The sequence below is a fragment of the Rutilus rutilus genome (genome assembly GCF_951802725.1).
Source record: "Rutilus rutilus genome assembly, chromosome: 6".
NCBI lineage: Eukaryota > Metazoa > Chordata > Actinopteri > Cypriniformes > Leuciscidae > Rutilus > Rutilus rutilus.
The window spans coordinates 6,893,926-6,913,354 of NC_140214.1; the positions used below are offsets into that span (position 1 = coordinate 6,893,926).

General features: G+C 35.5%; 1 protein-coding gene across 1 annotated transcript; it reads right to left on the bottom strand.

Moving 5' to 3' along the window:
• Positions 1–15,360: 15,360 nt before the first annotated feature.
• LOC311292348 (uncharacterized protein) lies at positions 15,361–18,834 on the bottom strand. The gene is made up of 7 exons (XM_084412013.1): positions 18,693–18,834; positions 17,947–18,255; positions 17,549–17,809; positions 17,274–17,405; positions 16,547–16,596; positions 16,283–16,429; positions 15,361–16,133 (listed from the first exon to the last, which is right to left on the bottom strand). The coding sequence occupies exons 1-7, from the start codon at positions 18,739–18,741 to the stop codon at positions 15,975–15,977; spliced, it is 1,107 nt and encodes a 368-aa protein (XP_084268139.1). The 5' UTR covers positions 18,742–18,834; the 3' UTR covers positions 15,361–15,974.
• Between the last annotated feature and the right edge of the window lie 595 nt (positions 18,835–19,429).

Below are 19,429 nucleotides of genomic sequence, written 5' to 3' on the forward strand. Positions count from 1 at the left end.
TAAGTTTTGCGACAAGATTTCGAGCCACGTTTCTTCTGCAAAGCCAGCTTCAAACAAAGACTTTCATTCCGCCAGCACACCACGTGACTGACCACGTGATCCAGACATCAGGCACGAGGAGACCGAATGGACCGGGAAAACCCCTTTCACGCAACAAAAAGGGAATCCCCAAAAGCAAATACGCAAGTAGACTACCTCCAGACTTTTAAAATCTTAACTGGTGTATTTATATAACTTTAATAACCTGCCTAAACCGATAGAAGGGTTAAATTAATGATTGATGGTTCGTTCAGGTCATGTCTAAGTGCATATGGAATCGTGAGATTTCATCCTTTCACTCTTAAACCCACTCTTTCCTCACTCTATCCCTTTCTGCAACGCATATGAATGTGTGTGTGTGTGTTTGTGTTAGATATTAGCTTATGTGTTATATATAATCAATAAAGTATTGTTTGTATTTGAAAAGAGATTACTTGTGTATGTGCTTATCAGATTTATTGTCTTGAACTTCGATTTAAGTTACCTATGCTTTTACCCTTAATTCACTTCGTAATTTATTGTTAGCTGGGGATTAATTCTTTCTTGACCAGGAAGATATTATATTTCCTAGAGTTAATACTTGTTTATGCTTTCTGTTCATTGGATGAACTGATAAAATGATCACACTATTGATTCTGCTACAGTAAATTCTGAAAATAATTAAAAATAATTAAAATATTAATTATTGGTCATATTCCGTTATGAACAATAATTAATAATATTTATACGTGGGCGTATAAACGCTACAAGATAAAAGGCAGAATAACAGAGAGTGTTTTATTGCAGTCAGCTGGGTCATTCAGTGACTGTATGCGCACTGTATGACTGTAAAAGTAAATGAGGGAGAAATAAAGTTCATAGTTGGAACTTTTGAAAGTTGTAAGAAGATTGAAAGATTTAAGTGTAAGGAATTCCTTTTGAAAGGAAAGAACTATAAAAAGTACCGGTTGACGTAAAATTACGGATAAGACTAAATGAGTTGCAAAATATTTTAAAAGTACCGGTCACTAAAAGGATGATTGTGTCTTGAATGAAACGCTTTGATAAGGTTTTAGATGGTATGGAGAGACAAATCTAATGAATGATTTATAATGATAATCAAAAAAAATAATAATTATCACAAGCAGAGAGCGCAGCCTCAAAAGTTGAATCATAGAAGCAGATTGATAAACTCCTAGAGAAAACATTGAAGTCAGGTATTAAATTATGGCAATTGAAAACCTGACAACTAAAATTGAAATGAAATTGTTATTAAGAACTAGAATAATTCTTATTATTTCTTTAAGATAAAATAAACAGAAGCAGTGTTACAGGATTAACAGTTGCTAAATGTAAAATGTGTAAAAGGCATTTGATTAAACAAAGGCTTGTTAATGTTGATTTTAAAAGATAAGAATGTGATTAGGCCAAAACAGGTTTGCTTATCTAAATCTGGCATGTGCTGTGACCAGTGATGGGAATAACGGCGTTATAAATAAACGGCGTTACTAACGGCGTTATTTTTTTCAGTAACGAGTAATCAAATTAATTACTGCTTCCTCCATTACAACGCCGTTACCGTTACTGTCAATAAAAATGCGGCGTTACTATAATTGAGCTCACTGAAGCGGTTTTCATCCGAGTAGGCTCTCTCTCAGCCATAGGAGCTGCAAAGTTTTTTTCTCTGGTGTGTGAGTGTTTATGAGGCGCCGGACTGGACAAAAGCGAGGCGAATGCCGCGAGCGCGCTCGACAGTGCGCGAGAGAGAACGAGTGTGTCCGAGAACGCGCTCGACAGTGCGCGAGAGAGACCGAATGTGTCCGAGCATAAATACTTAATAAATTACACATTTCAGCATTAGAATAATATATGTAGCATATTGGTATCATATGCAATGTTTTAATTAGTTTATATAACATAAACTCCAAAATAACCTGCAGGGAACGTTCAAACATATTTGTTTGACGGTTGTGAACACGTGCGGCAAACATGACTAGAATTTGGCTAAAATAAATAACCTCTGATGATGACGTTCTCTGTAGGTTATAAAAATAAACCCATAAAAGATTATATTGTATTATTATTATTTATGTTGATACATTGTTCAGTATTATATTGAGAGCACTTTTTGTTAAACTTACTATTGTGAGGAAGAAAAAACTTCAAGTAGGCTATACAGTATGTCTACCAATTGTAAAGGTGTGTGAGTTTTATAATTTTAATTATATGCACTAGTGTATGTGTATGAATATTTTTATAAGGCTACTATTTATTTATTTTTGGTACATTTCTTAAGAAGCATGATTTATTGACTTATGACTTATTTGTTGGCCAGTTGTGGTCTGTGCAATAAATATTAAAAGTTCTAAACCATCTATTATTTTGTTGTTCCACTATAGTAATGATAATATTTTAATATTTAAGTTAATAGGTGTCTCTCACATTGTCCCACAGCAACATTAAAATAGTGTAGATTAGTGTACAATGTTTAATAATAATAATATGTTCTATTTAGTGTCCATTTCATTCATTTAACATTTCATATTGGGGGTATCCAAGAAATTTCTTATATTTAAACTTTTTTTTTTTTTTTTTAAGTAACGCAATAGTTACTTTCCCTAGTAATTAGTTACTTTTGTAATGATGTAATTCAGTTACTAACGCAGTTACTTTTCGTGAGAAGTAACTAGTAACTATAACTAATTACTTTTTTTAAGTAACTTACCCAACACTGGCTGTGACTGAAACTGCCACAGTTTCAGTGCAACAGAGACTCATTCTGAGTGGAAATTTGTAATGTCTAAATTACAATACATGTAATTTATGGAAAAAATGCCTTAAGATGGGCTACAGTTAAAGAAAAGATGGCAGATAAAGTCTGATGTTAAAAGTTTATGAGAATGCAGTGTACCAGTCCTGATGCCTCAAGAGTCTCTCTCTCTCATTCAATGTCAGCTGAAAGCTGTTGTCTGAGCCTGTGTAAAGCACAGTGTTTCAGTTGAACAGATTCATAGATGCGGAAAAGCTAAAACAAACCATGCTACAGGCAGTTCAGATTTGACAAATTTAGAGGACAATTTGTAAATGTTTTAGAAGTAAACCTGAATGACTTTAGAAGTCTTTACAATAACACTGTTTAGGACTTGCTTATTTTAGGACCAGAGACTTTTAGCTCTCATTTTAGCTTCCACCATAAAACAGGGTCGATGGCTCCGGCTATAGAAGTAACAGTACACTGAATGTACGATTGTGATCTAAATTCACTGACTATAATCTAAGCAGGTATCAACAATGCTACCTTTAAGATGATTAATGAATTTAAGTGATTAAATACTGTTGTTATTAACTTGTCTCCCTGTGAGCACTATTAGGTCCGAATGGCTCTGATGACTCTTGAATGCGCCTTTTCCTAAACTCCAGAAAACAACAGATTATGTTGAAGAAAACGGTCACAGATTCTGTGATGGGAAAGAGTGGTAACCAAGTGTGTACGAAGTCTTTACCCCAGAGACGGGTAAGACCCTCTGGCCAAAGGGCAACCTAAGACAGGGGAATTCACGCCACAAACACTGGGCATCTCCTGATGGAGGTGTTTTTATGTGAGAAAGGTATTAGAGTTGAGCGGTGACTGTGAGGCCAGCAGCATCAGCAAATCATTGAGAGGCGAGATGAGCTGTAAGAAGTTACGGCCGTCTGACCCAGAAAATGTGAGTTCCTCTATATACCACTCACCAGAAACCGCGTTGATTGTATGGCTTGTTTTTCTGACAAGTGTCTGCAACTATGCCAGGGGACAACACCCTGAAGAAAAGACAATTATAGGTTAAGAGCTGATCTGAATGGGCATTCAGGAACCAGCAGAGACCATTGAACTAATGGTTATCTGTTGTGGAGACAGTTTAAAAAAAAAAAAAAAAAAAAAAAAAGTTGTAATGTTAGTTGCCTGATGGGCAAGGAAAACACAGAGATTTGTGTTGATGCTGAACTAATGTGTCAGTTCTGACTCCTGTAGATCATTTAGGGGGATGGTGGTGGTGCAATGGATAAGGGGGGATGGTGGGGGGATGATGGTGATGGATAAGGGGGGATGGTGGTGGTGCAATGGATAAGACACATGCCTTTGGTGTGAGAGACCTGGGTTCGAATCCACTGTGAGACACCAATGTGTCCTTGAGCAAGACACTTAACCCCTAGTTGCTCCAGAGGCGTGCGACCTCTGACGTATATAGCAATTGTAAGTCGCTTTGGATAAAAGCGTCAGCTAAATGAATAAATGTAAATGTAAATTTAGACATGACAAAGGACCACTATAAGACATGGTGGTGGCTAAATATGACTCAAGAGAATTTTCTGGAAAACAAAGGTTAGGTAAATTGAGTATTTAAACTAAAGATAACCTTAGAAAAGATCATAGAACGATTGAATATGACTATGATTATTTTAGTTACAGTCCTAGGAGGCTGTTGAAAAGATTATTTGCTTATAGTGAGAGTGAAAGAGACTGCTTGGGATGGTACTCTGTCTGTTCTTCTGTTATCAGTCAGCCAAAGAAAGCTGAAGCAAAGTAATAATTATGCACCAAAACAATCCAGCTTACTTTTCTAAAATCAGATGGATAATGAACAGACATGCTTTGAAACTGGTTAAGAGGCCATAAAAACATTAGATAAAAGATACAGGAAAATGTAAGGTTAAAATGTCATTTAAAATTTAAATCTTTTTAGAGAAAAGATATGAATAAGAAATATGAGCAGTTCATAGTCAGGGATGAGTGTGAGTGTTAATTCATGTTTTGTACAGTATGTGTTAGTTTAGGACAACTGTTCTGTCTGAATAGTGTGTATAAATTTGTCATTAACCTCTGGAAAGAGTGTTTTAGCATTATAGATGGGTTAAGGCAAATGACAAATTTGAAAGTAAGCTGAGGATTGTGAGTCAATCTGATGAGAAGACAACACAGAACAGGATGAGCTTTAAGTTGATTGATCATCGAGCTCTGTCTGTTAATTATTATTTTGGTCATTCATGATGTGCAGTAGATTTGAATTACTTTCTGGACAGGTTTAAGTATTGATAAATTAGAATTGTGAAGTCGTAGATAGCCGTCAGTCATGTGTTGAGAAAAAGTTATAGATTTGACAGCAACAAAACACGTAGGCTAAGTAAATATCAGATTATCCAGAGAGCCCTTAACAGTTATGTATTGTAAAAAAGGGGGAGATTGCTATTCGACTGACGTTGACGAAGTGTGCACACCACGACCTGACCTGACCAATTGATGACCTGGAGAATGTTCGTAGATGACAGTTGCTTAAGAGACCAAACAATAGGCCTGAAAAGCAAGAAACGCTGTGAAACTAGGGGCCGTTGCCTTAAAACAATTTGATAAGAAGATGAAATTGTGGCTTTAAGTAACATTTTTATTTCAGAGGCAGAGAAAGATGTCTAAAAGAAATTTGGCTTAAGGACAACGTTTGGGTTAGCAAACTTTATCCAAACAAATGTTACCAAATAAATATTAACAAATATTGCAGGTTTTTCTATAGCTCAAACAGTAGAGCGTTAGCGCTTGTAACGCCAAAGTCATGGGTTCAATTTCCGAGGGAAAGCAAGAATTGATAAGAATGTAAATGTGTACCTTGAAATGTAAGTCGCTTTGGATAAAAGCGTCTGATAAAAGTAAGAGAATTTTATTATGTTAAATTTATGCACGAGATGGGTGTTGTGCATCAAGAGGAGGATGAATATGCTCATGGCGGGAACAAGAGAACGCACAGTAAAACAAGTGGTCAGATGAGTCTTTGAACTTTTTAGTATGGATAATTTGTATTCAGGCCACAAACAAAGACATTTCGGCCTCACAGGTGGGAAAACAGTAAATCCAGGGGGGGAGGGCTAAACCCATTGTCTTCACAGCAGGCTGAGAGGTTATCTAGCTTTGACCTCATCGGTATATGAGGACAGTAAAAGTCCAGGAGGGGTTTATTTGAAGAACTTTATTTGTATTAACCAGCTAGATCTGGTTTACTAAGGGGTTCACATTTGCTGAAAGCCATCGCACAGGTGGGAAGATAAATGTTGGGAGGACATTGGGTTTAATTGTGTGCATTGTTTGTATTTTAAGTGTGCTAATAACAAGAATTGTTTTGACAGGAAACGCCGGAGCAGATGTGGCAGCACAGCAGACAAAAGAAAACTATGTGACAATAACCTCAACATTTGTTTTTCTTTACAGAAGATGCAGACTTTTGCGCATGGCATGAGCAAAGTGAAGAAACAGTGCCTAACCCTGTGTAATGCCTAACTTAAAATTTTCATTTTGCAGGATGTCAGGATGGATTGAACCAAACAGAACTGATTCTGTATTGTTTTGTTAACATGAACAACATGGGTTGAATGTTTTTTTCAGGGGAACAAGGACCCTGAGTGCTATTCAATGAGCAAGAAATTATCCGGTGATATGTTTCAGGTTGAAAATTTCACAGGTCACACCAAAGGGACGACAAGACACGCGCTCACTAACAAAATCACTTAAGGCCTCCATTCGCAGGTGACAGTAGACAGTAAATGACTCATTCCAGTGGGGGTGCGATCGTGATCTAAGGGAAAATCTTGTAAGGATTTGAAAATGATTGAAGGATGTTAGACCTGGGTCCAAGCATCTGACCTAAACTATACCAACCAACATCAACAACCTCACACGCCAGCGCAAAGAATAAAGTAGGGGATCAATGATATGTGCTAGAAACATATCTCCCCTGCCAACGTTGAAAAAAAAAAAAAAATCCTCTCTACGGCATGCAAAGTGTCATATTGGTGAAGATGGAACGTCCATGAGGCAACGAGATGATCAACATATCTGGAGAAAATGTTGACCAATTAATGGTTGAAGAAAAGTTTTGCGATTTTATTTGATTGAATCAAATTGGGGCTTAGTATTGATATACATGAAGGGTATAACTGTTCTTGAATTAAGACTTGAATTAATTCTATTCTTAAAGATTTAATAGTATAATGGGTTTGATTAGAAAACAAGAGTGATTTTTTCTATGTTGTTTATCAGAGAATGATAAAGAGGAGGAATTGTTGTGGAAAAATTCATCTTTTCTTTGTATTTTATTTTCAACGATTTAACAAACGAATGCCATGCGTTCTTTGGCTGTATTTTGAGTTTCTTTTATGATATTGATACAGCTGCAGGGTGTGTGTGTGTGTGAGATTTCAGAGGTAAGGAGATTCCCGTGCTGGGGAGGGGTCAAGGGGGGTCCCTTTTGTTCCTTGTGCTGTGAAGGGTGACAAGAGATAACACTATAAAAATGCTGGCCAACCTCTGCTCTGGGTCTCACTCCGCCTGCAGCTGGACTGTGGATGGACTGGGAACATTCTTGCAAGAATAAATATCTTTTAAGGACAATTTGAATCCTGATGTCTCTTATGCCTGATGCTATTTTGTTAGTTACTTGTTTTTGCCTCAACACACTCATTCTCAGAGGGCCAGAAATTCCAGTGTTGATACTTTCAGGCACCTGAGGTAAGTTTTCAAAGAAACACTCACCCTCATTTTCTAGCTCTACAGCAACTTCACTTTTATATAAATCCTCATAAAAACCAACTGCCCTCTGGCGAATATCCGAAGGATCTGTCAAAAGAGTTCCAGATTCAGATCTTAAAGCATGAATGGTTCTACTTTGACCATTCTTCTTTTCTAAATTAAAAAAGAATTTAGTTGAAGCATCCATTTGATTCACGTTTTGAAATTTCGACCTGACCAAGGCCCCCTGTGTCCTAGAACCAAGTAGATCAGCCAATTTTGTTCTTTTATCTAAAAGTAAGTCTAAGAAACCTCTTGTACGAGTAGACTCTGCCAATTCTTGGAGTTTTAAAATATCAGCCTCCAAGATACTCATTCTAAAAGTCGTCTCTGTAGTGATGTTTCGAGTATACTGTAAACAAAGCTGTTTAATTTGGGCTTTTCCTACATCCCACCATTGTTGTACAGAGTTATAAAAACCTTTCTTAGTTTTAAAATCCTCCCAAAAAAAGTTAAAACATTCTTTAAAATGTTTGTCACTTAATAATGAAGTGTTGAATTGCCAATAAGCACTTTGGGGTTTTAAAAGATTTATAAAAACTGAACATTTGACCATACAATGGTCAGAAAAACTAACAGGTACAATGTGACAGTTCCTTATAACATTATAATGGTGTTTGAAAATGTAAAATCTGTCTAATCTTGCCATAGAAATTATTCTATCACGCACGTGAGTCCAAGTGTACTGTTTTTGCATGCCCTTTTGTCGTCTCCAAACATCACACAATTCATGCATCTTAACAAATTGAATCAATCGATTTCTAGAAGGTATATGAGGTTCTAAATGATTCCTATCTAGATCAGATTCAGTGCAGTTAAAATCACCTCCCCAAAACAAAAACTCTTCTTGATCACATTTTTGTAACACAGAACACAATATATTTAAAAACACCATTCTCTCTATTGCGGAGACAGGACAGTACACACAAATAAAAACAATAACATTCTTATCATAGTTTGCTCTTATTTTTAAAAGTCTACCTTTTACTATTTCTTCTACTTGAAAAGAGTGAGGGTTAAAAAATTTCGCAAAAAGAATGGCTACTCCACCACTAAGTGGAGTATTATGACTTAAAAACGAAAGACCACCCCACTCTCTAGCCCAATCAGAAGCATTTTTTAGATCACTATGAGTTTCCTGCAGCATCACCACATCTAACTTACTTTGTTTCACAAATTCATAAATTTCCATTCTTTTCTTAAAATCTCTTGCTCCATTAATATTCAAGGAAGCAATATTAATTTCATTCATTTTTAAAAGAAAAGAAGAAAATAAAAAACAAACAAAAGCTGATAAAAACAAAACTAGAAACCCATGTGTCATGTTTGGCTTCTTAGCTATTATCGTTTACAAGATCAGGGTTTAAAATTCTCACAATTTTCTTTAACCGATAAATTTCTTTGTTTGTGAATAAGCTTTCTGCCATGAACATCCTGGTTTTGTCAACAAATTGTTTGATGTCTGGAAAATACTCACAGACACGTACCCCTCTTTTATTTTTCGTTGCTTTGAGGAATATTTTAATGTCTTCTACCTCATAATCACGACTGGATGAAGCTCTTTGAGAAAAACTGAAATTTGAATCTGAAGATTCGTTGCCACTTTCCATCCCTTCCTTATCATCATCATCAAAATTTGTTTTTTTCTGTTTAACATTCTGAACTTCACTTGAACTTTTCCTTTTACCTGGAATCTTAAACTCAGTTAGGCCTAAATCTGATTCTAGATCAACATCATCACACAGTTCGAATGACTGACCCTTCACATCATCACTTTTATCCTTTGTTAAAACTGACTCGGTAATGGTATCACTGACTCCTTCACTCACTACAGCAGTAGCATTCAATGTATCTTCCTGCAAAGACACTACTGGTTCAGTGATATCAGAAACTACATCCTGAGCTTCAGAAACACCACCATTAATCTCAACAACAGTCACCTTTTTCACATTCAGAAAACATCATCACTGTTTAGACTAACCTCCATGTTTTGCCCATCAGTCGATGTATTATCCTCTTTACTCCTTTTAGGGCAAGTTCGAATCAGATGGCCTACCCCACCACAGTTAAAGCACTTCATCTTGTCCGTTGTGGCATAGAAAACATAATCAAAATTGTCAACCTTAATGTTAAAAGTCAAGTCAAGCTCTTCGCTATCTTTCAAAATCATGTAGACAAATCTTCTAAAAGAAACTACATGTTTTAACAGTGGTGAAGCAGTACCAATGAGAATTTTCTTGATCGGTGAAACTAGCTTTCCATAGCGGGAAAGGATCTTAACCAGTGTATCATCAGAAACAAAAGGTGGAATATTAGACAAAGTTAGGGTAGAGTGGGGGAAAACGCCCCCCTGGGGTAAAACGCCCCCCACCTGTTTTTCCCAAAATAACCACTAAAAGTAGTCAAGATACATTTTTACTGTTGCTATGCACTACGTTGATAACGGGGATATACAAATCTCCTTGGAGAAGCTGACACCAGCGACACATTTGAAGAGAAGAGGATTACATGGTAAATGCTATAATTTTCAGATATTAGTAAATAAGTGTTTAAGAGAATATTGTTCTGCAGGATATCGCAGTGATGTATGATAGATGAATAGTGAAGTCTGTAGTTTGAGATCATATATTATTTATAAGGAATATAATTATATTTAAAAAATTAAACATTTTTTTAAAAACTCATAGCTTGTGGGGTAAAACGCCCCCTACGCTGAGGGGTAAAACGCCCCCCCCCCCCCCCCCCCCCCCCCCCCCCCGGGGGCATAGTTTCTCTATCATAATTACTATAATAAAATATTTCTGTCTATCAAATCCTTTGTTTTACACTTAATGCAGTATAACTAGGTGGTAAAATCAAAATATTTGAACAAAACATGAAAAAATTACCTCAAGTGAGCATTAACTAGCTAGCTTGCTAGCACAGTTAGCTCACTGATGGAAGGTAGTTAATTTTGCCTATTTTGAACATTGCTGAAATAAATATTAATATATATACATGTTGATACATTACTTGCCTTTTACCTTTAGAGATTAAAAACTATTGTATGTTAATTTTGCTGTTGATCTATGAAGCAAACTGGTTGGTAAGAAAGGGGGCATTTTACCCCACCTTGGGGGGCGTTTTACCCCACCGCTGGGGCAAAACGCCACTTTTGTACAAAAATATTTTCAGTGAAAATACTAATTAATTATGAAGGCTGAGCAATTTTAATATTTGGTGAATAACTCCTGCCATAGTCACTCAAAACCGGGATGGCAATTCTAGTCACATTTATGTTTTGTTTCACTGTAATGTCACATTTTCCTTAAGGGGGGCGTTTTCCCCCACTCTACCCTACTTTTTTTGAGGGCGTTGAAAGCGGAAGAACAGGTGTGAAGAGATTATTTACAACAATTCCCTTTTCCACTAGTTCGTTTGCTTTTTCGACTGACTTCAAAAAAACCACAACAGCACTATTCATTTTAGACGCCGACAAAATACTATCGTGCCCAACAACTTCCCCCATTGCCAAACAACTATCTTCAACACTCACCGCGGCCGCCACTTTAACACCGTGACGACGCGTGAGATTCTTTAGAACACCAACTGGTGAGTCCGCCATGTCCACGCAAGGGGAAACCCCCACGCGAACTTTAAAAATGAAAACTTGAAATGAAAAGACAACAGCTAATTTAATATATATATATATATATATATGCTATTATAGTATATAAAATGTAACTAGAGAGAGAGAGAGAGAGAGAGAGAGAGAGAGATTGTAGTTTTGCTTTTTATTTCATAGTCACATTTACAGCTTTAAAAATATGACAGCAGCACTGTGTTATAGGTTGAAATGTTTTTGCTGTATATGAGTTTTGCTCCATGTTGCCAGTATTTTTTCAGATTTTTGGCATATGTTTGTTCTGTCTAATAGTGGTTATGTCTAGAACGTTGTTAACTTTCTTATAAAGATCTAAAGAGGCAACTGCTCAGAATAGGACTCTAGTGACACCAAGAGAAGAAGCAGTTGTTGCCAAACTATTCTTATAAATGAAAAAAGTGAGCTGTGGATGTATTCTTTGAGTTAACATGCAAACTGATATTATTAAAATATGCTTAACAGCATTCATTTTAATGCAGTAAGTGATTAGATGATTTCAGGGTGTTCATGTTCAGCACGTTTACAATATTAAAACATACCAAGACTTTTCAAGACTCAACAATATTTTTTTCTGTACTTCAGATTTGTACTGCTTATTTATTTTATTTTTTAGCAACATTTCAGTATGTCCTAAAAAAAAAAAATAATAATAATAATATATTTTTTATAATATATACACTGTATAATATATTAGTTTTTATTTTCATTAAATGTAAAGTTTTTCTACCAAAACATCGTTCCCCACTGAACCAACAGGCTTGTTGTGCTCCACAAGGCTACATTTACAATACATACACCACCATCTAATGCATGAATGCATAAATCAAAAGTATAGGATCAACCTATACGCCTTTATTATTGTAAGAGGTTAGCGACCCCTAGCGGCGAAAAATCACTGTTTATACTTTACTTTACTTTAATCACTGTTATAATTATGAGGGGGGTCCTTGGCCCCAAAATGTCTGAGAACCCCTGTCCTAAAGCATGTGAATTTGGTTTGATTAAAGGGCTATACAGTTCAATCTTCTTTCTTTTAAATTCATCAAGGGTCTTTCTTTGCGGTGTTCCACTGTCACCATTCTCACTTCTTTACACACACATTGTTTTCACAATTTTTTTTCAAAGTTCCCCCACTGGTTAAAGACCCTATATGTTTATTACATATATGTTTTATATAATTTATAATTGCAAAGCAGCTCTAAACAGGTGGATGGGAGCGGATGAGCAAGTGAAAGCCCCCAGCGTCCTTTCAAAATGACTTAGTCTTTCCAGGAAGTGGTTTTGTGAGTGTTGCCTGCAAAGGCAGAGTCAAATCTCTAACAGAAATCTACAGAAACCACGTGAGATTTTTGCATTCTTGTCTGAGTCACAAGTACAGCAGTTATGAAATTTTACATAAAAAACTTAATTTACCACTGCTTTTATTTATTTAAAAAAAGACAGAACTTACACATTCAAGTATTTCAAACACACCATAAATTAGCTAGCACATTGCACATATATGCTGCTTTTTTTTATTTACAATTGAGAAAAACAATGACATCCTGAACACATGATGTACTGTATCACTTCGAATTACTGTAGTAGTTCAGCTTTATTGAAGCTCGATTTCATTATATATTATTCATACTCGGCTGGCGGTTTACTGACCCCAGCATAAATGGTTTCAGTTTCAGATTTGGGAAGTTTTGGTTGCTTCTGAATGAATGGTACCGTAGCTGGTGCTTTTGGGTTGCTCAGTATCATACATTTATCATATTCAACTAAAGTTGTTCAGTTAAGCTTTTCTTAATCTTTATTCCAAATTAGCACATTTAATCCAAATTAATCAAAAATTTTTAATGAAATGCCATTCAGTGAGAGTAGTAATTGTTTAATCTTCACCTGATTTCAGAGTCAGGATTGGGTGAAGTGTGTTTGGTTTCCACATTAACATCATGTTGTCCTGAATCTCCTGATATCATACACTGTGTGAGGATTCTCTGATTTCTCCAACATCTTCAGTGACTTTTGAGGCTTGATGTTATCCTGGGGATACAATGCAATTAAAATGTCAAACTGTTGGTTTGGCTGAAATGAGTGGTCAGACACTAACAGAGATACTCCAGGCTTTTATTACAAAAAAAAAAAAAACCTGTACTTTCTGTAGACCTAGAGATACAAAACATGCTGCATACTTTCACTTCAGAAAAGAGTTAAAAAAAAACCTTGATGTGAATAAAGGCTTTTTAACTTCTTTTTTTTTTTTTAACCAGAAGAAATGCCATGGACTCTTTTCTAAACTACACAACTTAACACTGACATTAACAAGAGAAACATGAACTGTGAAAAACTGAGAGCTTAAATATGATCATTCATGAATTAGGGAACCGGTGTCCCCTCAGAAACCCCAACAGAACATCACATGGTGTCATCTCGAAATTACGGTAATTATGACAACAGTGACAAAGAAAAGCATGACTATATATAGGAACTAAACAAGAAAATGAAACTAAATATGACCGTGACAGAAACTCATGTCCAACTTCTGCATGGACGGTTTGATCATTCTGCTGGGCAACTATGATGTTTAACATGGAATATCACATTTCAGAACCACGATTTTTGGTGTTCAAGAATAGATCATAAGAACTTATTGCTCTAAAACACTATTTAAAATCCTACCAGCTATTATATATCTCATGTACAACTAAAACGGATGAAAATGTTTCTTATTTCAATCTGGAACTTTCCAAAGGAATATTCAGTGTTATTTTTAACCTTACAGTGATCAGGATCTGTGGCAAGGCTGAGATATGATTACAATAAATGCAGTCAGAAGTCCAAAGTAGAAGATTTAAAAGCAGAAGTGTTAAGCTTGTAATTATCAGTAGGAAGTGGTAATTCCTGTTGTGACATGCTAGACTCTATAAGATATATTTTACACAGCATTGTGCTGTCCTTGTATTTGTGATAAAGCTTGTGTGATATTGATTTATAGAACAGTTTAGCGTAACAAGTGTGTAAATAAGTAAGACAGGGATTGTCCGGAATACCCTCTTTAAAGTAAAACTACTTTCCTGCCATGGATTTAGGATCTGCTGTTGCCAGTGTAGTTTAATTTCACATTGAGGCTTATGTGTGGCCTACTGTAAATAAATAAATAAATACATAAATACATACATCTGAATGCCTTTATTGTCATTGCACTTAGCTGTACAACAAAACTCCTTGTGGTAAAATGAACACATAAGCACAATACACAACACTGAGTTAATGTAACATACAACTCAACATAGTGTCAAGAAATAAAATGAGCAGTAGAAAGTATATTGGACAATCCCATGTGTATTTACTGTCCCAGTACTGTTGTAAAATCATTTTTTCATCTTCACAAACTCTCTAAACGGCAACCCTTTTTATCCCAGAGTAACTTCCAAACAGTGATTCATGCTTTCGTAACGACTCATCTAGACTGTTGTAGTTCACTTTATTTTGGTGTCTCTCAGTCTTCCCTCTCTCGTCTACAGCTAGTGCAAAACGCAGCTGCTGGAACCCGCAAGTAGTCGGTCACCCTTATATCCACACTACACTACCTGTCAAATTTAGAATTGATTTTAAAATGATATTATTTGTTTATAAAGCTCTCAACAAATTGGCCCCTCAGAACCTGACTGATCTGCTCTGTCCGTACACTCCTTCTAGAACTCTGAGATCCGGCGATCACCGTCTACTCATTGTGCCTAGATCTATACTTAAAAAAACGAGGCGATTGAGCTTTTGCGACTGCAAGCCCAAAACTTGGGAACAGTCTACCTCTTTACATCAGATTTGCTCCCTATGTTTCCACCTTCAAATCTTCTTTAAAGACCTATTTATTCTCTTTGGATTTTAATACTCCTTGATTTGGATACGATTATTGTTAATTTATTGTTTTGTGTTCCTTTATTGGTTGTATAATTTTTATTTTATTCTGTTCTGTACAGCACTTTGGTCAGCCTTGGTTGTTTTTAAAGGTGCTTTATAAATAAATATTATATTGTATTGTATATTATATTGTAAATATTAACAGTCAGTGTATTGCACAGTCCCATAAGCGTACATACATACTTGCATGCATACATACTCATTTAGGCCATGAAAATATTTTTTATTCAGAGTCAATACTGCTTTAGGTTTACATTTATCAAAATATCTGTACAGGACTTCAATTTCTTGTAATATACACTCACAATTGAGCATTATTGTATATCTTAGCATACCGTAGCTGCACAAATGAACAAAATAACAAATATTGTCTGGTAAAAGGTGCAAGAACAGTTAAACACAAGTACATGAGGACAGACTACAAAAAAAGAGACAAAAACAAAGAAACTGAACAAGAACAGATTAAGTGGGGAAGAAATGTAAGACAAGTGGGGAAAAATAGTTAAAGCAATACAGGACGGTTATAGACCAACACACATTCCTGGAAGTGGTTTTCAGGTGTTGAATACAAAGGCGGTAAGTGTCTCTAACAGAAAATATGTGAGATTTTCCATTCCTGTCTGAGCCACATGTGCAACAAATTTTCATCAAAAATACTTTTTTTTTTTTTTTTAAGACTAGTTTACATTAATTTACATATTCTCCATGAAAAATGTCAATGTACTTGCTGCTTATTTACACAGATAAAAACAGCCTCACTGTCATTTAAATCCCTGTAAGGGTTCAGCTTTATTAAAAGTTCCCCTTTATTATATTTTATTCTGGTTTTGGATGTACAGATGTATCCTCGGCTGGCTGTTTATTGACTACAGCATAAATGGTGGTGTGATCAGTTTCAGATTTTGGTTGCTTCTGAATGGTACAGTAGATAGTGGCTGGTGCATTTGGCTTGCTGTTCTCTGTTAGTGTTGCACTCTGAAATAAAGAACAAAATCATTTGCATTCATTAAAATATTTTCCCAACACCTCATATAAACATCTACAGGTTCTCAAGTGCCTGGACGTGCCTTTAATCCAAATGTTGTTGTTTTTTTGTAAAATTAGAGTAAGAGCTTCATCTTCACCTGATTCACAGAGTCATGACTGGGTGAAATCTGGTTGGTTCCCATCGTAACATCAGGAGGTCCATGTTCTCTTACAGTATCGTACAGTGTGCAGGGATTCGTTGTTTTCTCCAACATCTCCAGTGGACTTTGTGGTGGCTTAATATTCTTAATATTCAGACAAATTCAATCAACATCAGACTCAGTGATGCAAAACTTGTTTCAAAAAGATATAAACTGCATTTATCATCAGTGGTTAATGAAGGATAGTAATATGAAACTTACGTCAACTTTTTCATAGACTGTACTCTGCTCGTCAGGGGTGTAGGAATGATCTGAAAACATCGTAAATCTCATCAGACATAAAGATTTAAAGATGTTTATAAAAAAAAAACTTTATTATTAAAAGCACAACAACTGAACTATTAAGAAACATCATTCTAGAATTTTAATTCTGGCATTTAGAACTTTAATAAGACATCAATGTACAAATAAAAATGCTAATATTAAATACAAGAATTGTTATATAATTGTTATAAATTAGTAGCTTTATTAAAAATGATGCCACTATGAAGTTTAGAACAACAAGTATATATATATATATTGAAACCTGAACTGCTCTGTGAAGAATAGTAAGTAAAGTTATTTCAGTTCCAGAGACAGGCAAAAAAAAAAAGAAAAAAAAAAAGTAATATACTCTTTCAAAAATCACTCTGGAAAAAAAGTAGATTTGCATTAGATTTTGATGTCAAACTTTAACTGTTTAAGTGCTTTTCTAACGGCTGAAAAGCTTAATGGATGAGGCACAAGATCATATTCTTTGTGTAAATACCGTAAATATGATTATATTTGTTACTTAACATTAATAAAAGACATTTGACATACATAGTACAGTCTTTTATTTTCAGAGAAACATACTCTTAGTATGTTTAACACTCTATGAAATAGTGCCTAGAGCATTGATCAAATTCTCTTTGATGTGTCTTTAAAATGAATATTAGATGCTTTCTACCTTTTTTTCTCTTGTAGAGACACCAGCGGATCACTGATGCCAACATCAGTATGGACATACATGTTGTCAATAAACAAATAAGAGGGATAAACCATGTGGGGTACGGTGAATGTTTTATAGCTTGTGGTGTTTCTACATGAAAGATAAGAACAAAAACAATCAGTTTTCCCAGACTGAATTGTAAACAAACAGGCATTTCAGACCATTGTTTAGTTACATTCTCTCATTCATTTTCTGTTTCTACATATGTGAGTGTATACAGTACAGGTATGTACCTTTATCAACAGTGCAGCGTTCATTAACCTTCTTTCTGGCAGTCTTCGAGCTCACTGGGTTGCTATAGTTACACATGATGTACTCATCACTGCAGTTAAGATTTAGAGTGTAGTTATCTGATGATGTCGCTTCTTCTGGAGAACAGCTGCTGCTATTATAGATGGACCTGATGATAATGTTACTTCCTTTACATGTAAAGCTACAGGAGTCAGGGCTGGACCAGTTTGAGTTTACAGTCAGGACTGGAGCTTTCACTTCATCTGAAACACACACATTAAAGCCTCAATAGGTAACACAGAAATTCAGTGATGCTAGAACTTGCCTATTCAAAACTTGAGTAAACCAGGACAAAACATAATTGACATTGTCTTATATGGAGTTACATAATAGACCTCACCTATAACAGATACTCTGTATGCAGCAATATTTTTGTTCAATAATCCACTTGTCTTTGCTGCATAGAGTCCAGTGTCTGTCTTCTGCATGTTCTTCAGTGTGAGAGAGAAGGTTTCATCATTGAAATCCACTCTGTCCTTGTAGGAAGGGTGAAGTCTTACTTTTTTAGTTTCATTGTAATAAGTAACTATACTCTCTGATTTATCATTTATCCAGGATAAAAGATCAAACTCTGGTAGTTCTTGTGTCTGTATATCCAGTTGAACAGAATCTCCCGTCTTCACAAACACAGAGATCTCAGCACTGAACCCTGAGGAGAGAGAAAATAAGTCTTTGTTTAATGGACACTGTTTAGTAACTGTTTGCTCACTGCTGTTTTCATGTACAGTAACAGTTTCCACAAGCTAAAGGTTCTAGTTGGAATTTAATTTAGTTAATGGGTATTTTAGCATGCAGTAGGCTTCCTCTAATAGGGGGAAAAAACCAAGATCTTTCTCTGTAAAGATGAACTGAAAGCCAAGTTCAAGACAAACTACTGTAACAAATCATTTAAATCTCAACAAAATGTTAGTTTAAACCAGTTTTGACATTAAACTAAGCATAAGGCAAATTAACATTAAGAATTAAAACAAATTTTTGAGAGAATCTTAAATCTGTCCTTCAATTCAGTCATTATCAAAAAATAACAACAACAAAAAACATTAATCAAAGATTTATTTATCTTAGTAAAATAATTGGATTTTGTACCTGTGTTGTAAGTAAGAAGAGAAGTTAACAGGAGCAGCATAAAAGCCATCGTAACAAACAAAAATGTCCGTTTCTGTGCGCGTTTTTCAATGGAGGAAGTTTGAGAAGTAATATGACTTCAACCTCAGGACCACAGATAGGAAGAAACGTCATTTCCGCTTTGCTCGGTGCTCATGACCGTAAGGGAACTTTATGACAAAGTGAAAAAATGATACCTGACTTTAGCTATAAAAAAACACTTTGCATCCTTTGAGTTCATGTGAGAAGAAATGTACCCCTATAAAGAGTCAGAAAGTCAAAGATGCCCACAACTACACAGCAAAGCCAAACAACACAAAACTACAGTTAGATAAATGAACATTTTCTTCTACAGGGTCTATAGCCTTTCCTAAAGCCTGTAAATATCGTTTGATTGAAGGGTTATATGTGACCCTGGATCACAAAACCAGTCACAAGTAGCACGAGTATATTTGTGGCAATAGCCAACAATACAAAGTGATATGGGTCATTATATGGGTCCATTGGTCCATTTGGCCCATTATATGGGTCAAAATTATCAATTTTTCTTTATGCCAAAAACCATTAGGATGCTGAGTAAAGATCATGTTCCATTTATATATTTAGTAAATTTCCTACCGTAAATATATAAAACATTTATTTTGTAAGTGAATGCAGCACAATCGTGAACATAAATCGACAACTTTAACTTACTTCGAAGTTGCAGATGGTACAAAATG

Bases quoted from the DNA above. Each gene is read 5' to 3' on its own strand.
- LOC311292348 (XM_084412013.1), bottom strand. From the start codon at position 18,741: ATGGCTTTTATGCTGCTCCTGTTAACTTCTCTTCTTACTTACAACACA. The intron at 18,256-18,692 runs GTACAAAATCCA...CTCTCTCCTCAG, and splicing joins TCTTCTTACTTACAACACAG to GGTTCAGTGCTGAGATCTCT. The intron at 17,406-17,548 runs GTACATACCTGT...TCTTTCATGTAG, and splicing joins ACGCTGCACTGTTGATAAAG to AAACACCACAAGCTATAAAA.